Source organism: Eleginops maclovinus, chromosome 19, assembly GCF_036324505.1.
Source record: "Eleginops maclovinus isolate JMC-PN-2008 ecotype Puerto Natales chromosome 19, JC_Emac_rtc_rv5, whole genome shotgun sequence".
Lineage (NCBI taxonomy): Eukaryota > Metazoa > Chordata > Actinopteri > Perciformes > Eleginopidae > Eleginops > Eleginops maclovinus.
The window spans coordinates 13,357,505-13,377,231 of NC_086367.1; the positions used below are offsets into that span (position 1 = coordinate 13,357,505).

Sequence of the window (19,727 nt, forward strand, 5' to 3'; positions counted from 1 at the left end):
TTACATCATTAAACAAAATCTGCAAAGTAATTAAAGGTATCAAATAAATCTAGTAGAGTAAAAGTACAAGATTTCCTCCTGAATTGTAGTGGAGTAGTAGTTATGGAAATACTGAGGTAAAGTACAAGTATCTCAAACTTGTATTTAAGTACAGCACTTGAGTAAGTGACATGCAGGCATCACTTATAAAGCCTTCAAATAATTCCACTGATCTTTAACAGATTTATGTGTTAGTTAGCTAAATAAAATGTGGTCTTGTTTATAGAAATGGCTCAGGACTTTTTTATGTTCAATATACTGTTCCTGCAAACGTTTTACTGCAAATTAATAATAGCAATCATTCATAGCATCGCTCTAAATATATAGTTTAAAATGTATGTATTTGTTTGGATGTATGTGAGCATGTGAACAGCCTGAAGCTCCTCCCCAGCTAGTGGGAGGGGTTTGTGATGTTGCATATCACACCTGCAGCCTGCAGCCTGTGTGAGTGGGTGTGTCCCGATACTGTGAAGGTTTGATGTCACACATAACGCCTCTGAGCAGTTTACCTCAAAGGAATGAGAGTCATGGGGAAGACAGGTGGAAGAGGCGACTTTGAATGGGTCTACAATGACCAGCCGCACACTTCAAGAAGAAAAGAAATCCTGGGTAAGAAATTATGGACTTCATAAAGCTGTGAAATCAGCTCAGTTATATTCCTGGCCTGTTTCTGTAAGAGGGTGAGTCGTAAGTTATCTTACTTTTTTCTTTACTAAGGTCGCAGCCGGTTTAACCTGTTTACCAGCTGTTGCTTAATGTGTCCACCACAGATGCAGGATAAACTAACAAGAGAAACAAGATTTTAAGCCTCTAACTCCCACAATGAAAGTTGCGAAACTTTTTTTTTAGCCCAAGAAGAAGTATTAATTAAAACTCACGTTAAAACCATAGATGTTTAATGTAAAGCTATGAAATACAGCCAATAAAATATAGGACAAAGAAATATTTGATTTTTTTTCCCCCCTTCAAACTTAGTATTTCCATGAAACTTTTTTTAGCAAGTCACTTTATCTCAGAAATAGGGAGTGGGGCAGAGACACTTATATCACTCATAGGAGGAGGAGAGCAAAAGGCATGATGTCAAAGTATAAGTACTCTGATAGCTATGAGAAAAATTGAGTTTTTTGGTCTCATCCTTGACTATTTAAGTCCAGAAGCTGTGTGTTGCTTTGATATGTGACTGTGATGGAAACTTCTGAAGCAATGGAGACGAAACTCAGAGAAAGACGAGTAGAGCTGGAACTTAGATGGCAAACACTGAAGGTTTATTATGGAGTTAACAGCCGGAGAACTGACAAGACATTTGCTGCAGCCAGGACGAGGAATTATCAATATGTCCAAGGTTTTCACCAGTTCAGAGTGTATAATCAACATTCTATATTAGCGAGAGTAAACAAATATGGATCCTAAATCAAACTAAAGCTGTCGTACATGGGAAAAGAATGTGCGCCAGTGAACCTACGTTCCAGATAAGAAGGGCTTCTAGATATCCCTAAACAATAACTTAATAATCTCATGTCAGCTTGTGCTCGGTCAGAAACCGGCATCAACAAAGCGCCCAAACTGCCCCTGCTTAAGTGAGATTACAGCAACCCCAGGGCCAAAGTACTATGCCATGGGAAGCAGACAGTGGAATGAGAAAATGATGAAATAGGTCAAAGGTTTAACACTTAAGCAAAAATATTCCCTAACAGTGACCAAAGGCTTTCACCTGCTCATCACATTCCCTACTCATTACAAACAATGATGCAATTCTTTGCATGAAACAATAAGAAAGCAGTCTGGCAGGTTTCATGAAAGAGTAACATTTATTCAACAGCCTTAAACTAAGCCTATTTTTAATTTTTATTAGAGAATATTTGTCTAAACTGTGGATTATATCTCTGATCATCCTTAAATTTCTTAAATTTCGAGGATAACATATCTGTAGAGCGGTCAGCATTGGTAATCTGATCTGTTTTGTAACTTGATTTAAAACAGTTTAGAGGAATAAGATCTTAATGTTTTGATGTACATCCGACCCTGGCTTTGTCCAGCAGTTGCTTGGTTGCTCAGGTGTGAAATAACTTTTGAATTATTAAAAGGATTTTTCTTTTAATTATCCTCTGCCCCGCCCTGATATGAGAGGCAGAGCGATGTGTGTGTCGGAGTTTGTCGAGCCACCCTCCTTTTTTATTATCATGTGGAAAATGTGATTGACAAGTGTTTTTATGTTGGGTTGAATGGCTAGTTGTTGGGGACTAGTTGTTTGCAGCCTGTTATGACTCAACATGCTCGTCATAAACTTCATTTAATCAACACCTCCCATTACAGTAAGGGTCGTATGGATAATAAATTAATTTCACACTGCCTCGTAATATTTTTTAAGCAGATTTAAAAAATGTAGCTTCATGAAATGTATGTCACTTAACTTAACTTGACTTAACGTGAGATAAAGCAGATTTTTTTAGCTTAGGTTTGTGACTCTTAATAAAATAACTTGTTCCTCTGTAAAATAACGTTACGGCTTTCCTTACAGTCTATTTTTGATAGTTATTATTCCACTTGAATAGTGAGGGGTTTGTTTTCTGTTTTTTAGGTGTTTATTTTTGTATTTGATAATTAGCTCTTAGTTAAGAGTCCTCCTTTGGTTATATTTGTTTGTTATTTAAACCTGCGCCCCTTTGGCTCTTTGTTTTGTTTCAGACTGCTTGTCTGGCATTTATGTTGAGCATTTTCAATAAACAACTTCAATTTACCAAATCCAACTGGTTTATGTTACCTTCCCTATTTCCCCGAGCTGGGACGTAACACATGGTGAAGTTGAAGTCCTGTGATCTGATCCTGCCTTTTATGACGTCTGGTTATTGATTGTACTTTATGCCCTTCCAGTGGGCTACAATGCCAACACTTAAAGATATACAGCCCATGAAAATGGCTATAAATAGCAAGAGCAAATCAGTGTTCAAATCAGACCAAAAAGTAGTATGTAGGAGTTGTTTTAAAATGATTAACCTGAATGTAAGGGGCGGAAGGGAATTGATATGAGCTAAACAGTAATAAAATAAAGAAGGAAACCCTTTTCATTTTTCAGGGCGCGTCCCTATTTTGCATAAGGGCTTTACATAAGTGAGCTAAATGCAACGAAGCCAGCCAAATTTGCATGCATGGTGAATGTCTATCTATCGTCTCACTTGTGAAACACTCCTTAACCTCAGTCACGATGCTGCATTTTGGATGCATTTTGTCTCTAAATTGTTTACAGACCCCAACCTGTTATGAGTCTCTTGTGTTGTAAATGTCCCTTGTATCACCTCCAATTTTGTCCCCCAGCAAAACAACAACTCATCCAATTAAAAATGAGTTTTGTGGGAAAGCCCTTCCCAGGAGTGGCAACAACTGTTAGCGCACACAACATGCTCCATTGTGTTCTTGTGGATGGTGTCAAAGTTTTAAATAATGGAAAGTTGCGATCACAGCATTTGGAAATGATGGTCAATGAGGCTGCTTAAAAGATTTCACTGCTGGAGTTGTCACATATTTTTAACTTAATCTTTAATGTCATTCATTTGCCACTTTTCCCACCTTTTACTTCTCCCATTAATCAATCAAATCTATTCTATAATTCTTTCTCTTAAACATGTAATGGTCACCTGCTCATGCTACTTCCTTTCTTTTCTCCAATCGTCTCACCTCATCTCTGTTTTTCTCTCGTTAGCCAAATATCCAGAGATAAAGTCTCTTATGGGTCCGGACCCTCAGCTGAAGTGGGTGGTATCAGGCATGGTCTTGACCCAGCTCCTGGCCTGCTACCTAGTCCACGACCTCTCCTGGAAGTGGATCTTTTTCTGGGCCTACGCCTTTGGGGGCTGCATTAACCACTCCCTGACTCTGGCTATCCACGACATCTCTCACAACGTGGCCTTTGGAAACAAGCTGGCAAAGTGGAACCGCTGGTTTGCCATGTGGGCCAACCTGCCCATCGGGTTGCCTTACTCTGCGTCCTTTAAGAAGTACCACATCGACCACCACCGGTATCTTGGTGGCGACCAGTTGGACGTTGACATCCCTACAGACATTGAGGGATGGTTCTTCAGCACCCCGCCCAGGAAGGTCCTCTGGCTCTTCCTCCAGCCCCTCTTCTACGCTCTTCGCCCACTGTTGGTCAACCCTAAGCCAGTGGGTCAGCTGGAGATCCTCAACGCAACTGTTCAGTTCACAGTAGACTTGATTATCTACTACCTATGGGGGGTGAAGCCCATTGTTTACCTCATCGCAGGTTCTGTCCTGTGTATGGGACTGCATCCTATCTCTGGACATTTCATAGCGGAGCATTACATGTTCCTGAAGGGACATGAGACGTATTCTTACTATGGACCACTGAACATGATCACCTTCAATGTCGGATATCACATGGAGCACCATGACTTCCCGAGCATACCTGGCAGTAAACTACCTCAGGTAAGACTCAAATCATGACTTATTATTCAACTGGTAAACTGTATGTACACTTTTCACAAGGTGTTTGCCGATAGAACGGACCTCATCTGTTTTCCACAATAACAAGATATGAGGCATTTGTCAATTTCTACCAACTGCAAATATTTATCTGAAAAGAGGCTGGACTCTGTAAATGTTTAACTGCTCCCTCTATAGCACCACCAGAGTGTGAGGAGATCCACATTGAAATTCCTGCCTTTTAGCTCAGCTGTCTATTGCTTTTGTTAGTCAGAAAATTATTTGGTTCATGAGCTGTTCTTGGCCTTCTTTAAGGTGGATTAATTCTATTTTTGGTGACACTATAAATTCAACAGCAATTAGTTGAGATTGAAATATTCAAGTTTTACTTTGTCCTTGGATATTTAAAGTACAATTACAGTATATGTAATTTTTTTTCCAGAAACGGCAGTGCATTAGTTTCTCCATTGTCCAAACTGTTGGTGTTTTTTTTAAAGAAAGTATAAGGCTTGTTGAACAAAGCAGTACAATGTTTGTTTCTGTAATTTAAATACATTTCTTCTCAAAAAAACATCAACTAATTTCCATTTTTTATTAACAGGTTAAGAAAATCGCAGCAGAGTATTACGACTTCCTGCCTCAACACACTTCCTGGATCCGAGTATTATGGGACTTTGTGTTTGATGACAGCATCGGCCCATACGCCAGAATTAAACGGCAGTACAAGATAAACAAGCAGGGATGAATCCGTGACATTGTGTTTCCCTTTGCACAGATATGTGAATAACAGTTGTTTAATATATGAGCACTATAAAATATCATTATATTCTGTTATGTTTTTGTCCCTCATGTGGTTGTCACTGTACTGTATGAAAACATCTTAAATCAGTTACTATTCAGCAAAGGATTGTGCATACTCCTATTGCATACATGTTTCAGTGTATGGAATCTGAAGACCATTTAGATATGGTTTGTTTTGGTCGTTAAACTGTGATGAAACTTCCCTGCGTCCAGAAGGCACTGACAAGGGCAGAATAAGATGTTAAAATAGTCATTTCTTTAGGATAAAGGTCACATGCATTCTCAGGTTTTACAGGAATGGCACTAACTCTGTTTCCTTTCCATGCCAAAAAGCATTATTGTACGTGCTCTGATTTTTTAAATGTGAGAATTAACAAGGCTGTAGCAGCCTCTCCGATTACCTAACATATGATTTCACATTACTCATACGGAAGAGTGCTGAGGTGGAAAATAGGCATTGAGACTTACCTTTGGGTTAGAAGAGCCTTTTCTCCAGTTACGCCCAATTCTGCTTGTTTGCAGCTCCATTGTGCTGTAAACGGTCTGATAACATGTTTAAGGCGTGGACAGATTAACAGAAACAGCTTTTATGCCAAGGAGTACTTCTTAAGCAAATAACAGTTTGAGTCTCCCTATGTTTTGGGTCGCGGTGCTGAATTAATTTGGTGGACATTTCATATTCCTCTGCAGGTCCCCAGTGAGTCTTTCTGTGATGCTTGTCCTCCTTAAATCACAGCAAAACACTCGATCGAATTTAAACATCACAAGCTTTAGAAGCGTTTACTGCTTGAGCTATTGTGTTTCTGTTATTTTGTCTACTTAATGGTACAATTTAATGATTGTGTGTGACTGATAAGTTTGATCTTTGAATTTTATATTTAAATTACTGTACTACATAAAATAAAAATACTAAAATATCTTTGTATGATTCCAAGGTTGATTTTCCATCTCATGTCCGCTTTGTGGTAACCAGATGTGACTTTTATTTACTTTTTAATTAGAAGATGAATGAAATATTTCCTAGAGGTTTAAACCATGAGGACTCGCCACACAAAACACAACAGAAACACAAAGCAGGATGACTCGTAAAAGGCTGACACGTCTATTGTTTTTGTTTGAATGAATTTACTTTCAGCTTTTAAATCAGAACGTAGTTGAGAGCGGACAGAGTGGATAGAATGCAACAACCAATATTCAACCAGATCCTTCCTTCAAAGACACATTTAGCTACCATCACATAGGCCTACCATTCACTTTCTGCACATTCTTATCTAGGTTAGATTTGCATATTGCAAGAACAACCCCCCCCCCCCTTTTTAAATTGTTTTCACATTGCTACCATTATGAAGTTCAACATCTCGTATATAGAAAGGGGAATCTTCATGGAAACAAACCACTCTCATAAATGTACCACCGTTTGTATTTTTTTCGTTTTCCAAACCAAATAAAAAACTAATTCATAGAGATGGGGGTTTCATGCATAATTGGGAGGTTCACAAAGAATAGGATGGCTAATAGGTAGAACTACATTGAGTATATCTAGGTAAAACTAGGTGGCACATTTACAGTTATCGGCCTGTTTGGTGAATGATCCCCAAGTTTCACAATCTCGTCTCTGGACAAATAGAGAGAAACTTGTACCTCGGTCACACTGGAGTTGTACAGCAGACTTGTTATTGTGTGTTATTTGATTAATTACCCAAATATCAATTGCTCCTTTGTTAGCTTCGGATGTGACAGAACGATTTAAAGTGGCTTATTGTGGCTTAAACAATACCATGTTTCCAAAATCTCTGGAGAGACAAGGTGAGACACAAAAAACCAGTATGAAAAAAGGTCATGAAAACCTTCTTTTTTCTTTTTTAAATATGCCAGCGAAGGGCAGGTGAATCTGCAGAAACATTATGCCCATATTGTGCTTGTAATTATGAAATAGTTAGGGATAAACTAAATAAAAAAAACATAAAAGAAAATATAAAAGGCTGACGTAAATGGTGTGCAAGATTCCTTTCTCCTTCTATAATATCAATAAAATACTCATTGTCATCGACAGCATCATCATCATCACCACAGTTTTTAAATAATAAAACAGTAAAAACTTAGAAAACAAAAATATTTTCTTCTTAAGACTGAACAGAGAACAAAGAGTTGCAACACTGGGCTGACTGAGTCTTTAGGTGCACAGAGAGGACCACAACACTGGACTCAGCACTATTGTCCGTCCATCCCTCAATTCATCTTTTTAATTTATTTCTCATCCTCGGTTTGAGTTCATCAGTCCTTTAAAACTTTCTTAATCCATCCTTCTGTTCCTCTGACCCATTAACCCTTTCTCTGTTTCTTTCTTTCATTTTTCGCTGTCCAGCAGACTTAAATGTTGGCACAACATCTCTGCAACGTGCATCGTGGAGTCGCGAGGTCACAGAAACATTGAGATAACATTTCCCGGGTCCTCGTGTCTGTGCATCTGCATGTCCATCCTCCTCCAGCTCCTCCTCTCGCTCTCCTCTAATGCTGCCCACATGAGATTAGGATGTACCGATTCTGCCGATTTCTAGTCTGATGGCTGCAAGAGTGGGAGGCATTTTACAGAGTGAACATTTCAGCAGTTACAATAATGCTCTCGTACATCAGTCATGTCTCTTTTTGTAGGTTTTTTACTGAAATTGAGTTGTAAAAACCAAGGAGTGGAAAAGATTAAAGATTAACTATGCTTTGTGCCCTGGATACTGCACTGAACTCTGAAATGTGCATTACTTACCATTAATGATTTCATCTTTCACTTTATGCAACTCTCGTACTACTTCATCCAAGATTTCCTGCAAAACAAGACAGCTTATGAGTTCAACAAAACCCATAACAGTTCTTAAACTGCAAAAAACACATGTTGATGTTACCGACCTGTTTCATCCTGTCAAATTCTGTGTCTGATTCACTAGTGCTGCCGATGGGTCTCACTCTGCAACACAAAAGGATAAAGTGCATGAGCACCACATACTACATGTTCATGTGAAGAGCATAAGGCTCCTGCTTAAATCACAGTGGTAAATTCTAAAATGTTGCTATAATACAGTCAGTCTAGGCTCCTGTAACTCCCCTTATCTACAGACCTGGACACCAGTGAGGACTTTTCTGCAGAGTTGGATCGTTCCCATGGCTTCTTCACAGCATCTGGCAAAGGGAGGAGAATAACAACTTTTACTACTGAACCAGCAGACCATAAAACAGTTAAGAGACATCTGAAAACAACCGTTTTATGGGAGAAAAGCACTATGTTGTCTAGTTATCAGGTGAGAAGGGTTGTTTTATACCTGTTGAGTTCTGATGACCGGGCCCTCTACCGCCACAGTCGTCCTGCAGGAAAGAGAGAAATGAACTGTCACCACATAATATAAAATCAGCTTTACTGTACGTTTCTCGGAGATATATAAAGACTAGTACAACATTTTGGGAAATGTATTCATCTTTGTTCTTACACAGGGTTAGATTAGATGATACCACTGCCATATCTGTTTGCTAAATATAAAGCCACCTCGAATAGCCATTTATCTAAGCTTAGCAGACTGAAAATAGGGGGGTGCAGCTAGCCTTGCTCTGTCTCCAGGTAACAAAATGTGTCTACCAGAACCTCAAAAAAGCTCCCTCATTAACACAAAAAAATGTTTATGACACGGGCAGACCTATTTCTTGGAAACTGTGCCCGCTCCAAGAAATAGTCTGGCAGATGATCCCAAAGTACAACTAAAAATAAATGAGCTTTAAAGGTGCTGTTAGTTGGATTTTCAATAACTAACTCTGGAAAGAGCCAGGCTAGCTGTTTGCCCTAGCTTCAAGTCTTGATGGTAAGCTAAGACAATGGGCCATTGGCTTCAGCTCCACATTTAAATGGGCTGAAAAAAGATCGGCATTACTCTTTTCATCTCATCTCTTTAGGGCACTAGACTTACTTCATCAGGTTTCTCTGAAGCTTTCCGCCTATGAGAAGGGAAAATAAGTACATGAGCAAACAGTGAGATACACATAAAAACATCACAGAAAGATTGCGACATAGATAATAAACTAATTCATTTCCTTTTTGATATACAAATTAACTGCAGCTAAAGTGGAACAAGGAAGACCAACATGACATGTTTGTATAATGCCTGACCGAACAGGTATTTTCTAATGTTCCTCTGTGTCATTAAACCAAGGGGAAGGTGACGGGTGTGTTTGTTTGTGTAGCTGTTTTACCTGCGAGCTAGTAAGGCATTCATCTCCTGCATCAGTCCCTCTCCCCCTCCTCCGCTGCCACCACTAGACCGGTTGGAATCACTTTTGCCACTAGACCCAGGCGGACTGCTCTCATCCTGAGGGCACATTATAAAATGAGTCATTTTTACTGTGAGTTCTCTTTGTCTCCTTAAAGCTGTGCACAGGGGGGCAGCAGCAAAACGTATCTTAGACAGCTAGAATAAAAAGTTGATACTTGCTGTACCTTTTCCTTAGAAAAGAGGTTAGAGGGGCTTTTCCTGGAAAAGTACCTCTAACTATCTCAATCTGTCCCTTTACCCGTGGAGGCTCACCCTTTGTACTTTACGTAGTTTGGCTCCGGCCAGTGCTGCAGCGAGTCCTGAGGGTTGGAGTTGGGCCCCAGGCGGACCCCCAGGAGGCCCTCCACAAGTGGGCAGTGGAGGGGGCATTGGTGGGGGCACCGCCATAGGGGGCGGTGGACCTGGTGGCGGTGGTGGAGCTGGAGGACCAGCCATGGGTGCTGGCACTGCAGCAGGTGGAGGCGCCACAGAGAGCATAGCAGGGTGACCTGCAGAGACAGGGGGGCCTGGGAGGGGCACAGATCCAGATCAGTTAATGGCTGTACGGGTTGGTTAACCTTCTTGCTACTTGGAAGGCTGTACGATGACCGCTACACACTCTCACTGTATAACGAACACCCCAAATCTGAATAGTACACAAATGCTGGCCACTGGGCAGAAACTGGAAATGATTAACATACTAGAACTCTTCATGATGCTTATTCGATTTACTGGTAGATAACAGCTAAATAAAGTTTCAATATTTGTCTATTTTTAAGTCAGTGATTGTTTTAAATGTATTTAAGTGAGATATGAAAGTTATATTATTGTCAACAGTTGCAATTTGTTTTGAAAAGTCCAACTCGTGGTTCACTAAGTGCTTGAGTGAACTCGTACACTGCCTTTAACAATGTCCATTGTGCAACATTGCTGGTGAAGCACAGAAGCAGCCAAATAAAACAATATAATCAGTACGATCAAGGAGAGATTTCAAAACCGCCTGCAATTGCAAAACCATTTGACAATAATGTGACCTTTATGACAGATTGAGGTGAGACAGACGGATCCAACAGCACAGAGTGTATTCATAGTGTTCTGCCTTAACAGTCCAGGGCCCTGTTCTTCTAACGTGGCTTAACTAACGTACAGGCTAATAGATATCCGGCTGATCGTGTTTATTCTCATCCAGATCGTGTGGTTCTTTGGAAGCAGTTTGAAGATGGAATTTTTTATTCCTGGATGAAGTTATCTTTGTTAAAAGAGCACCCTTATTTTGGAAATGTTACCATTAAGGTTGTGATTGTGGTTCCACAAGCAAAATATGTAATTATAAGTAATTTTCTGTGAGTTTCTGCTTATGTAACGGTGTTATTTTTATTCTTCATTGTGTTCCATATAGTTTCTACACTTTCATCAGCGTTAGACCGCCTCCTAATGAAGTGCTGCTTCATGTGTGAGGTTCTTTCCATTGATGAGCAAAACACTGGTGAGATTCATAAGCTTGTTATAAAAAGTAAATTTAACTTACTTTTAACTTAACAAGATCTACAATTCTCAGCAAAGTGAGTTCTTTGGTTTATATTTAGTTAAATGATTATTATTCATGACATTTTGTGGCTTCATTAGTCAATTTAAGTTAGAATGAATGAGTGTAGTGTTTTTTAAATTTAGTTTGATTTAGTTTTATCATGTATGCATACAGACAGGTTTTCATTTTGGAATGTAATTGTGATAACCGGCAAGTTATTGTTTGAAATATGACTTGTGTACATGTGGATCACAGTAAACGCTCTGGGTTACGATCCAGCTAACAGTCAATAAGCCGGCTGTTTTGCATTTCTGCAGAGAACCAAAAATCCAGATTCATGTCAATTTGTCAACATTCATATCTGGATAATTGAGTTTCCACAAGAGAAGAACGGGGCCCCGAGAGCAGATCTACTCAGACACGGTAGTGAAAGTGAAGGTGCACTGTGAGGGGCTCTGAGTGCTCATGTATTGAGTGCATTTGACACATGTTTGTTTCATGCTCTTGTGTAGCATTATGGGTGAGGTGCATCTACTAGAGTGAAAATAACCTCCCTTATACATGACTCACATCACACACACACATTCACACACACTATACACTATCCTACTGCTGAGAGACTACCTCCTCCTCTCTTCCTCCTCATACTTACTGCTGCTGACCATGGGGGCCTGCTGGGGGATGGGGGAGGGGGTCTTCTTGGGCGAGCCCCCATCAGAGTGAAAGGCAGTGTAAGAGGGGGGTGAGGAGGAGGAGGAGGAGTAGGAAGTGGTGGAAGGGGGCTGCTGGTGGTACACCTGCTGCTGCTGCTGCTGTTGTGGATGCAGTTGCTGCTGAGGGTGGAAGGTGGATGGGTATTGGGGCTGGTGGCTGGGGGGGGGGCCTGGGGCTGTCTGACCTGTAAGAGGAGGGAGGGGGACCGCCTCGCAGTACTGCGGGGTGAGGGGCAGATGCTGAGAGTGGGGAGAGTAGGAGCCGTCTGGCTGGCCGTTGGAGTGAGGGTGGGGAGGGTGCTGGTACTGGTGATGGCCTGCTATGGTGGTTGGGTCAAGGGGAGGGGGCTTCATCCTTGTGCTCAGGGGCGGCAGGGGGTGAGCCAAAGGGAGGGAGGGCTGCTGGGGCAAACCCTGCTTCACAGGCATGGCCATCATAACTGGAGGGGAGGCGGAGGGGGGCAACTGCGCGTACATTTGCTGCAACTGGGAGGCAGACCAGGTGCCGTGTTTAGGGGGGAGCATCATGTCTTGTTGCTGCTGTTGATGGTGGAGGTGGCGGGCGGCTGTTGGAGGAGAGAGGGGGATCTGACGGATTTGCCGGCCCATGGTGGCCAGTCCTGACTGGACGGGGGAAAAGGCTGAGGCGAGCGAGGTGGAGAGCTGGGAAGAGAGCTGGGCTCTGTCCCTAGCTGCCCCCAACTCTTTCTCCTGAGAGGGAGAGGAGGCAGAGGAGGGAGGAGAGGAGGAGGCCACGCGGGCGTAGGAGGGCGGCAGTGTGCTAGCTCTGTACTGTCTGTACTCAGGAGGGGTGTCTGGGTGGATGGGAGGGGTGGACACTTTATATTGGAGAGTGGAAACGACTGTGACGGGTAGAGAGAGGAGAGACAGAGAGAGAGAGGAGAGACAGGAGGAGGAGATGCAGATGAAGAGGAGGACGAAAGGAGGGCAACAAACAAAGGAAAACAGAAAAGAGAAAAACGTGAGAAGAATGAAAAGCAACCAACTGAGCAACCAAGCATTAACGATGAGAAAATCAGGAGCAATCCAAAAAACAGAAGCCAATAGAAAATAAGAAATAATCAAAAATATCATAAAAAATAACAAGCAGCAGAATGCAACATGACTGAGCCATGATCAGAAAGCATATGGCATTTCCCCCCCCAACAGTAGCTGGAAGAAAGAGATGGCAGTAGAGCATGTTGCAGGGACAGGGGGTAACTGATATCGCCGCTGACAGCAGGGACAGAGGAGGATGTTTAAGTCTGAATGTGTCTTTAAGGGGCAGACTTGAACATTTATATGTGTGCATGGATAAAAAAGCATAAGGGCATACAGACCAGGGGGGGTAGTGGTTGAAAGTAAGGCGGGAAACACCAACACAAACCGCACTAGGAAGCCTGTTTACCTGCAGGAACCTATTGTATCGGGGGCAGGCATCTGTGGTATTTAGTAATGATGACATCACCTGTTTGCTTTGGGAAGTAAAGTGTGCTCCTCCTTACCAAACAGAGAACTTCCATTAAAAGGAAAGCGCAAATATCAATTTGCTCAGCACGGTTCTTTGTTGAGAGCTGGAGTTTGGTGTGAGATTTTTTTGTTGACAGTTTTTTGGCACAGCTAGGACAATCTGATATGCAGTGCTCAATTCAGGACGGTCTCCAGAGCAGCCTGTGTGTGTGTGTTTATATGGCTGGGTGTGGGTGTGTTTGTTTTGCCTCACCTGATCCTGACGTTCGTCTCTCCCTCTCCTTGTGCGCCTGCATCTGGTGCTGCTCCATCATCCTATGAGGTGGAACATGTCACTTCTCTTCAAGCTGTCATTTCTAATGACTCTGTGTCGACTAGTTAAGCTTATATGGCTGTGTGTGTCCACTATGATCCGAAACTCTCCATATGATCAGAATTTTAGTAATGTAATCAGGTTTGCGTTTATGTCCAAAGACAGCTTCATGTCAGCCCTTGTATGCAGCTGTTACAAATCCTACCTCCTTTGTGCCTCGCTTTCTTCCGAGGTGGGTCCATTTTGGCGCTGGACGACTGGACCTGGAAGACAGAAAAATAAAGTTCTGAAACAAAAAGTTGGAAAAATCCTTCATTTTTAGGTCATTTATTTAAGCCAAAATGCCAAATCTGCTGGTTCGAGCTATCCAGGTTTGCGCTTTGTTTTATCATGTTGAAAGTGAATATGTACGTTGGGCAACACGAGCAATCTTAGTCTCTGGGAAGGTGCAATGTGCTAACGTTTTAAAGACTAGATTATTGCGTGATCAAACAGTTCCTAAAGATGAAGGCACCCCCCTCAGCACAGAATATAAGCTTTAACTTCACTATAAATAATACAATATCCATTGAGTATTTGAGTGTACTACAGAGAGAGTCAAAGAAGCCATACCCTCAACCCCGTCCCTCTCTCCCATCCCTCTCTTCATTCTTTTTTATCATTTGATCGTTCTTTCCTTTCTTGTTAGTTATTTACTCGTTCTGCCTCCCCCCTGCTACCGGGTTTAGTTCTTTCTCTCCTATTTAGACATTATGCAAACTTTTGTTCATTACAAAACATTTCATAGTATGAAAGTGCATTAGCTCTGTTTTTTCTGGGTTGTTTCGCTGCAGGATTTAGAACAGATCCATTTGCATCTGTAAACAAGCCTCTAAAATTATAATCATCTTATATAAAATAGTCCCAGTAGCGAGAGCATGAAGAGAAACTGTGTTGTACTGAATGAACAGACCGCAGCAGGCCTCATGTGAGGAACTGTGACTTCGCCCCGGAGACCCAACAAGCTGTTTATAATGTAATTTGCTCAACATGTTGCCAGCCACAGGAATTCCAACTGTAAACCACAGCAGGAAGAGAGAATTAAACAGAAATATAACAGCGAAACATCATGCAAACGAATGTAATCAAAATACATTTAACATAATCTAAGGGAACAAGAACACATGGGACTGTCGAGCAAAAAAACGTTGTCAACACAAGCTAACAGCTTTACAGTCACTACATCAACATTGTCTAAGGAGTCAACAGGTTATCAGCTGCAGGAACAGCTCAGTTCAGCACTTTGCTTGTTGACTGACTACAGACAGTCTTAAGCCCCCCCGCTGAGTGACAGAGTTAGAGCCTCATGCTGGAGCGTCTATTAACAGGGAGCATCGTATATCACCAGAATACCAGTCATTAAACCTCAACGCCCACCATGACATCAAGAACACCCAGGGGTGATATTTCCGTTCGCTGTGTGGCAGAGCGAGGGGGTCAGTCAATCTGAGGCAGAGCTGTGGCTACAAACTGCAGTTAGAAAAGGATCAAAACGAGTTTAATGTTTAAAAGAGCTTCATCAGACACTTTTGTACCAAATATTATGTATAATTTAATTTGAAGCTTTCTATTTTTGTAATAATTTTACATTTTTCCATGAAATGTGTCCTTTACTCTGTCCAATTGAGCTTTCCATTATGTTTTATGAACGTTTTTGTCTAAAATACGACTTCCTTTTGCACCATACTCTATAACTAAGTAAGTTAAAATGGGACAGTTCTGGCAAGGATTTTTTATCAGAGACAAGTGTGGCTATATTAAAAACTGACTTGACTTTTGCTTCAAACCCTTAACTTGTATGTTTCATCGTTTGTTCTAAACATGCTAATTGCAGGTGCTGATTCTTCATTTAAACTGCATCAGCTGACCTGGTTATTTGATTTCCATTGTTGCACTACTATAATGAGAAGCCCGGAGAAAAGCAGTGACGGCTGGAAGATGTTTTGTTTCCTTCCCTCCTTGACATTCCCTGAACTCAGCTTGTTAGCTCATGGTAATTAGGTGCTCTGCTGGCAAAGCTGCAAATTAAAATGAGCAAATATTCTGACACTTTGAATACAAATAAAGAAGAAAAAACATGACATAATGACAGTTGGTTTGCTCAGGCTTAATCTAACATTTTAAAATAGCATCCTGTTCTTGGATAAGCTTTTGGATCACATTGAATGCATGAAGAGTGAGTTGATATAGATGCCCTCTCACGCCTTGCAGGCTAGGTAAATACAGGCCTGTTGTTCAGCAAGCTCAAGTATCAGCATGGCAACGTTTTTTTTTTTTGTTTGGGTTTCTACCAGTCACAATAGTTGTTGTAGAAACATGTACCTCAAAGAAATGGTTAAAGAATAGAATGACACATGAACCTGCTGACTCTGGTCAATAACTACGGTCTGTTTTGTTTATAGGTGAGACTTCAGGGATTCCCTCTGGAAACACACATGACTCCTCACAACCCTTCTGTAGACTTAATGAGGTAGCTGTGAAGGAGACAATTATCACCGTGTGTTGTGCTGCCCTGCATATGTGGGATTATTCCACTGACGAGATGTATGGTATAAAGCACTGTCTGTTGCCATGGAGAGGGAGGAACAGGAAGCCCAGGGGAGGAGGGGGCCTGATCAGACTTGTAAGCATTTTATGGGAGCTCAGGAGACCAATGTATGTGTGTGAGAGTAATGTGATGAAAGAAAAATAAATGTACTCCTCCATTGTTTCTTTAAGTACTCACAAGGCCACAAAAACGAAATATGATGGATTACTAACAACAGACACAGACAGATGGAAACAATTACCCTGCCACATTCAGTTAAAAATGAAACCTCAAAGTCCTCCCTGACTATTATTCTGATTTATCGAAACAAAGTTTGAGAACAAGTGCTTTAATATTCAACAATGCATTGTGTTATGTAGCTCATGATGTATTTTAGTGGAAATAGTAACTTCAGATGTCACATACATGTTATAAGTGTACTATTTTGAAGTGAAATGTAGCAGAGTAGAAGTATTAAGTAGCATAAAATTAGTAAAAGTACCTCAAAACTTCTCTGTTAAGTAAAAGTACTCGGTTACTTTCTTCCACTGTAGGAACATAATTCATGATAAGCCTACACAGGCTTAAAAAACATCCTTTCTTCACCGGAAGAAAATAGCTGAGATCAACTTGCGTTACACATGCATGGCTGGTGGACATATTCCTCTACAGCACAACACTTACTGAGGACGATGATGGCTGAAGAAACCCTTCTGAGCACACCAGGTGAAATCTCTGGAGTCCGCATGTTTTTCCACAGCCAACTCAATTCTACACAATACTTTTTATGTACTTATGCTACCACTTTTAACAAGAAACACCATAAGCTAGTTTAGTATGTGGACCCATGATCCCACAGATGCACCCAAATAAAGGAGGGCTGCCATGTGAGTGCAGTGGGGTACGACATTAGGGCTCCATATGGGATATTTTTGCCACCAATAGGAGAGTCACAAGGATGGGATGGGATGGGATGACACCGCAGTTAAACACTCAAAGATATTCTCTCTAAACATCTTATGCATGCACACACACAGATTATAAGTAGCACGTAACAGGAGCTGGTCTGACGCTATTTAGTAAACCAAGAGTAGGCGTGAGTGTGGCTTCAAACATAGTTCAGGGTTCCAACAGAAATCCTTAACTGTCCGTGTTCAAAAGCCCTTGAAAACGACAAATGTGCTGACTTATCTGCATCTATCTCATTGTGCTGCGTGTTATAGACAACAGAGAGGTTATGTCTTCATCTGGAAATAACTAAACAAATAATTGCATAGTAATGGAAATAAATATACCCCAAAAATGTCTCTAAATGAAGGCAAATTACAGTCATAAACAAACCAACCCCTGATCTTGTTGTTATTGTTTGGAAGAAGTCTGTGGCTGCAGTACATGGTATCAACCAGCAGAGGGCAGGACAGCTTAGTTAAGTATTTACACTCGCAGGGTTTGAACATTGCAGTGGATTGAATGTGGAAATATTATCAACAATTGAGACTTGTAGGCCATTTAAATGCATTTCTTCAAAATCCTCTTCTAAATATGCTGTTGTTATGCAACGTACATCCTGTTTAACAGGGTTAGGGATTGATGAGAAAGTTTCAGAGTGTTTACGTAGCCAAAACAAACGTAAAAACATTCCAAACTATGTGGATTATTTGATTGTGGTTACCTGACATTCTCTAGGGAACAAAAATAGATTTAAAGACAGCCGGTCGTCATTTGAGCCACACAGTTCCATTAGCATTTTCCAACAACAGTTTGACATTCAGAAAATTCTGATTTACTGAGACCAGCCATTTAACTTTAAAATGTCCAACGGAAACCACTCAATGCCTGCCAAGAAGTGAAATGCTTATGTGCACTTTATAATAACAAGGTAACTTCATAAGGGGACGGATTAAATGTGGTGAAAAGAGTGCATTAAAATACCAATAAGATGAATTTACAATATATCGAAACTCCTCACCTCCACTGTCCGGTGAGCTGAGGACGTTGAGGGCGAACAGCATGGCGTTGGAGAAGGTGGTGGCCTCCTCCTTACTGGCGAAGTTCAGCCCATAAACCTGGCGGGCGTCACGCCACTGATGGAAGGTCGGGGTGGCCTGATTGTACTTCAGACCCTTCACTATGGAGTAGTTGATCACCACCTTTATAAGAGAAATTAAGCTGTGAGTTCAAATGGTATTTGATAACGTGCAGCTGGCCGGTCATCGATAGAAGCAGAAAGCTTGTTGACAAACCGTGATTAAGTATTTAAGAACGTTATTCAGCAGTTGGTTTTCAGTGAGTGGAGATTCTTATTAGTATTCTCCCCAACATTTGACCAGATTTATTGGAAATGTATTTTAGTGTCTCTCTGCTCCTGTCCACACAAGGATTTCCTCACTTCTAAGGTACCTCCAATGTATCCTTACATTTCGTATGGGGATAAGTACAGAGAAACATCCCTAACATTTTGTCAACGGTTGCTCAAAACCGCACTTGGGTCAATTTTCAGCAATGTTTCCTTTTCTAATCTTGGACATTGACATTTTAAAGTGTTTCATTAACCAACCGGGTTTACCTTGAGGTCCTCACGTTGCATTTTAAACGCACTAGATCCAATCGATCCTAACATTTCTGCTCCAACAAATTCCTAAAAAGGTTTAAATGGTATTGCAATTTCAAAACTCTCAACTATTTTAGCTATTGCTATAGTCTAATACGAGTAATAATGACTACATGTTCCTAACCACCTGGTAGTAGAGTAGATTTTTACTAAAAGCTCAAGATATTTGAAGGCCTGTAAACAACAAATATGGATGCTGTACGTGAACTAAAGAGCCTCGATGAATGTTATTGAACCCATATTTAATGTAGCTTTAAAGCCATCACATCAGAAGCGTCCTCCCGTCAGCAGGAGTGTGATGCTGATTGTTTTCCTGCGCCTCTCACCTGCTGGTCCTGCAGTTTGACGCCCACCACTCTGAAGGTGTTGTTGGCAGTGTTGTGGTAGATGTTGATGCGGCTGAAGCCCTGCTGCCCGGGCTTGATGGGCACCCACTTCTTACTGGCATCGTCGTAGACCATCACTGAGGCCCGCGCCTGGCAGATACTCTGTTCACTGATGGAAGAGAAGAGAGGAGAAGAGTCCACTTAAATATTGTAATAATTAACTGAAGAGAGGGGGTAGAGAGATCCAGTTGAAATATTTTCTTTCTAAATGTCCTCCTTTATAAAAAAAGTTGAATCATGTTATTGTGAGTCTTGTGTGAGATATTTGAAATCATTTTCTTAGCGTTCAACAACACAATCCATTTATCTCAAAAAAGCAGTCGAAATCTCAAAGGTGTTTGAGATGAAAAAGCATAATGAAAGAGGCGTTTAAAATGTACTGACAGAAAATTAGATCATGATTAAATGATTACGTTATTAACTTAACAAACAATATATCCCTCAATCATAATTGCTGACCTGAGTATTTCTTGTTAAAATATTTGAACATTGTGCAGGAATTGTACATTTTTGTTGACAGCATTGCTAAAATAGAATTGAGACTATTTATTGCATTTATTTCTGAGACAAATAG

General features: G+C 41.0%; 2 protein-coding genes and 1 long non-coding RNA gene across 5 annotated transcripts in view; 2 read left to right on the forward strand and 1 right to left on the reverse strand.

Moving 5' to 3' along the window:
* The first annotated feature begins 496 nt into the window (after positions 1 to 496).
* Positions 497 to 6,196, forward strand: degs2 (delta(4)-desaturase, sphingolipid 2). Of its 2 annotated transcripts, none has more exons than XM_063908716.1 (3): positions 497 to 719; positions 3,737 to 4,479; positions 5,078 to 6,196. In XM_063908716.1, exons 2-3 carry the CDS (start codon positions 3,763 to 3,765, stop codon positions 5,219 to 5,221), a joined length of 861 nt encoding a protein of 286 aa, XP_063764786.1. In that variant the 5' UTR covers positions 497 to 719; positions 3,737 to 3,762; the 3' UTR covers positions 5,222 to 6,196. The 2 variants fall into 2 exon arrangements, with proteins under 2 accessions (XP_063764786.1, XP_063764785.1); XM_063908715.1 differs by having other exon boundaries at positions 497 to 648.
* Positions 6,197 to 6,382: 186 nt separating this feature from the next.
* The window catches only part of evla (Enah/Vasp-like a), a 30,306-nt gene continuing 16,961 nt past the window's right edge, over positions 6,383 to 19,727 (reverse strand). The window contains exons 2-14 of one of the 2 annotated variants that reach the window (XM_063908714.1): positions 19,094 to 19,262; positions 18,126 to 18,306; positions 13,796 to 13,853; positions 13,531 to 13,592; positions 11,747 to 12,670; positions 9,840 to 10,093; positions 9,508 to 9,623; positions 9,225 to 9,252; positions 8,589 to 8,631; positions 8,388 to 8,448; positions 8,179 to 8,236; positions 8,039 to 8,096; positions 6,383 to 7,843 (exon numbers count right to left, since the gene is read on the reverse strand). In XM_063908714.1, the coding sequence (XP_063764784.1) occupies positions 7,806 to 7,843; positions 8,039 to 8,096; positions 8,179 to 8,236; positions 8,388 to 8,448; positions 8,589 to 8,631; positions 9,225 to 9,252; positions 9,508 to 9,623; positions 9,840 to 10,093; positions 11,747 to 12,670; positions 13,531 to 13,592; positions 13,796 to 13,853; positions 18,126 to 18,306; positions 19,094 to 19,262 (2,050 nt within the window). In that variant the 3' untranslated portion in view covers positions 6,383 to 7,805. The remainder of the gene's footprint in view (positions 7,844 to 8,038; positions 8,097 to 8,178; positions 8,237 to 8,387; positions 8,449 to 8,588; positions 8,632 to 9,224; positions 9,253 to 9,507; positions 9,624 to 9,839; positions 10,094 to 11,746; positions 12,671 to 13,530; positions 13,593 to 13,795; positions 13,854 to 18,125; positions 18,307 to 19,093; positions 19,263 to 19,727) is intronic. The other variant, XM_063908713.1, reaches the window with a different exon arrangement.
* On the forward strand, positions 10,645 to 16,272 carry LOC134881410 (uncharacterized). Its single transcript, XR_010168048.1, has 3 exons — positions 10,645 to 10,859; positions 10,966 to 11,052; positions 16,032 to 16,272. It is a non-coding gene; the product is annotated as an uncharacterized LOC134881410 (long non-coding RNA).

What these genes read in the sequence shown, in the direction of transcription:
- degs2 (XM_063908715.1), top strand. Translation starts at nt 558, where the DNA reads ATGAGAGTCATGGGGAAGACAGGTGGAAGAGGCGACTTTGAATGGGTC. An exon ending in AAGAAGAAAAGAAATCCTGG is followed by an intron (nt 649 to 3,736) that starts GTAAGAAATTAT and finishes TTCTCTCGTTAG; the next exon opens with CCAAATATCCAGAGATAAAG. An exon ending in CTGGCAGTAAACTACCTCAG is followed by an intron (nt 4,480 to 5,077) that starts GTAAGACTCAAA and finishes TTTTATTAACAG; the next exon opens with GTTAAGAAAATCGCAGCAGA.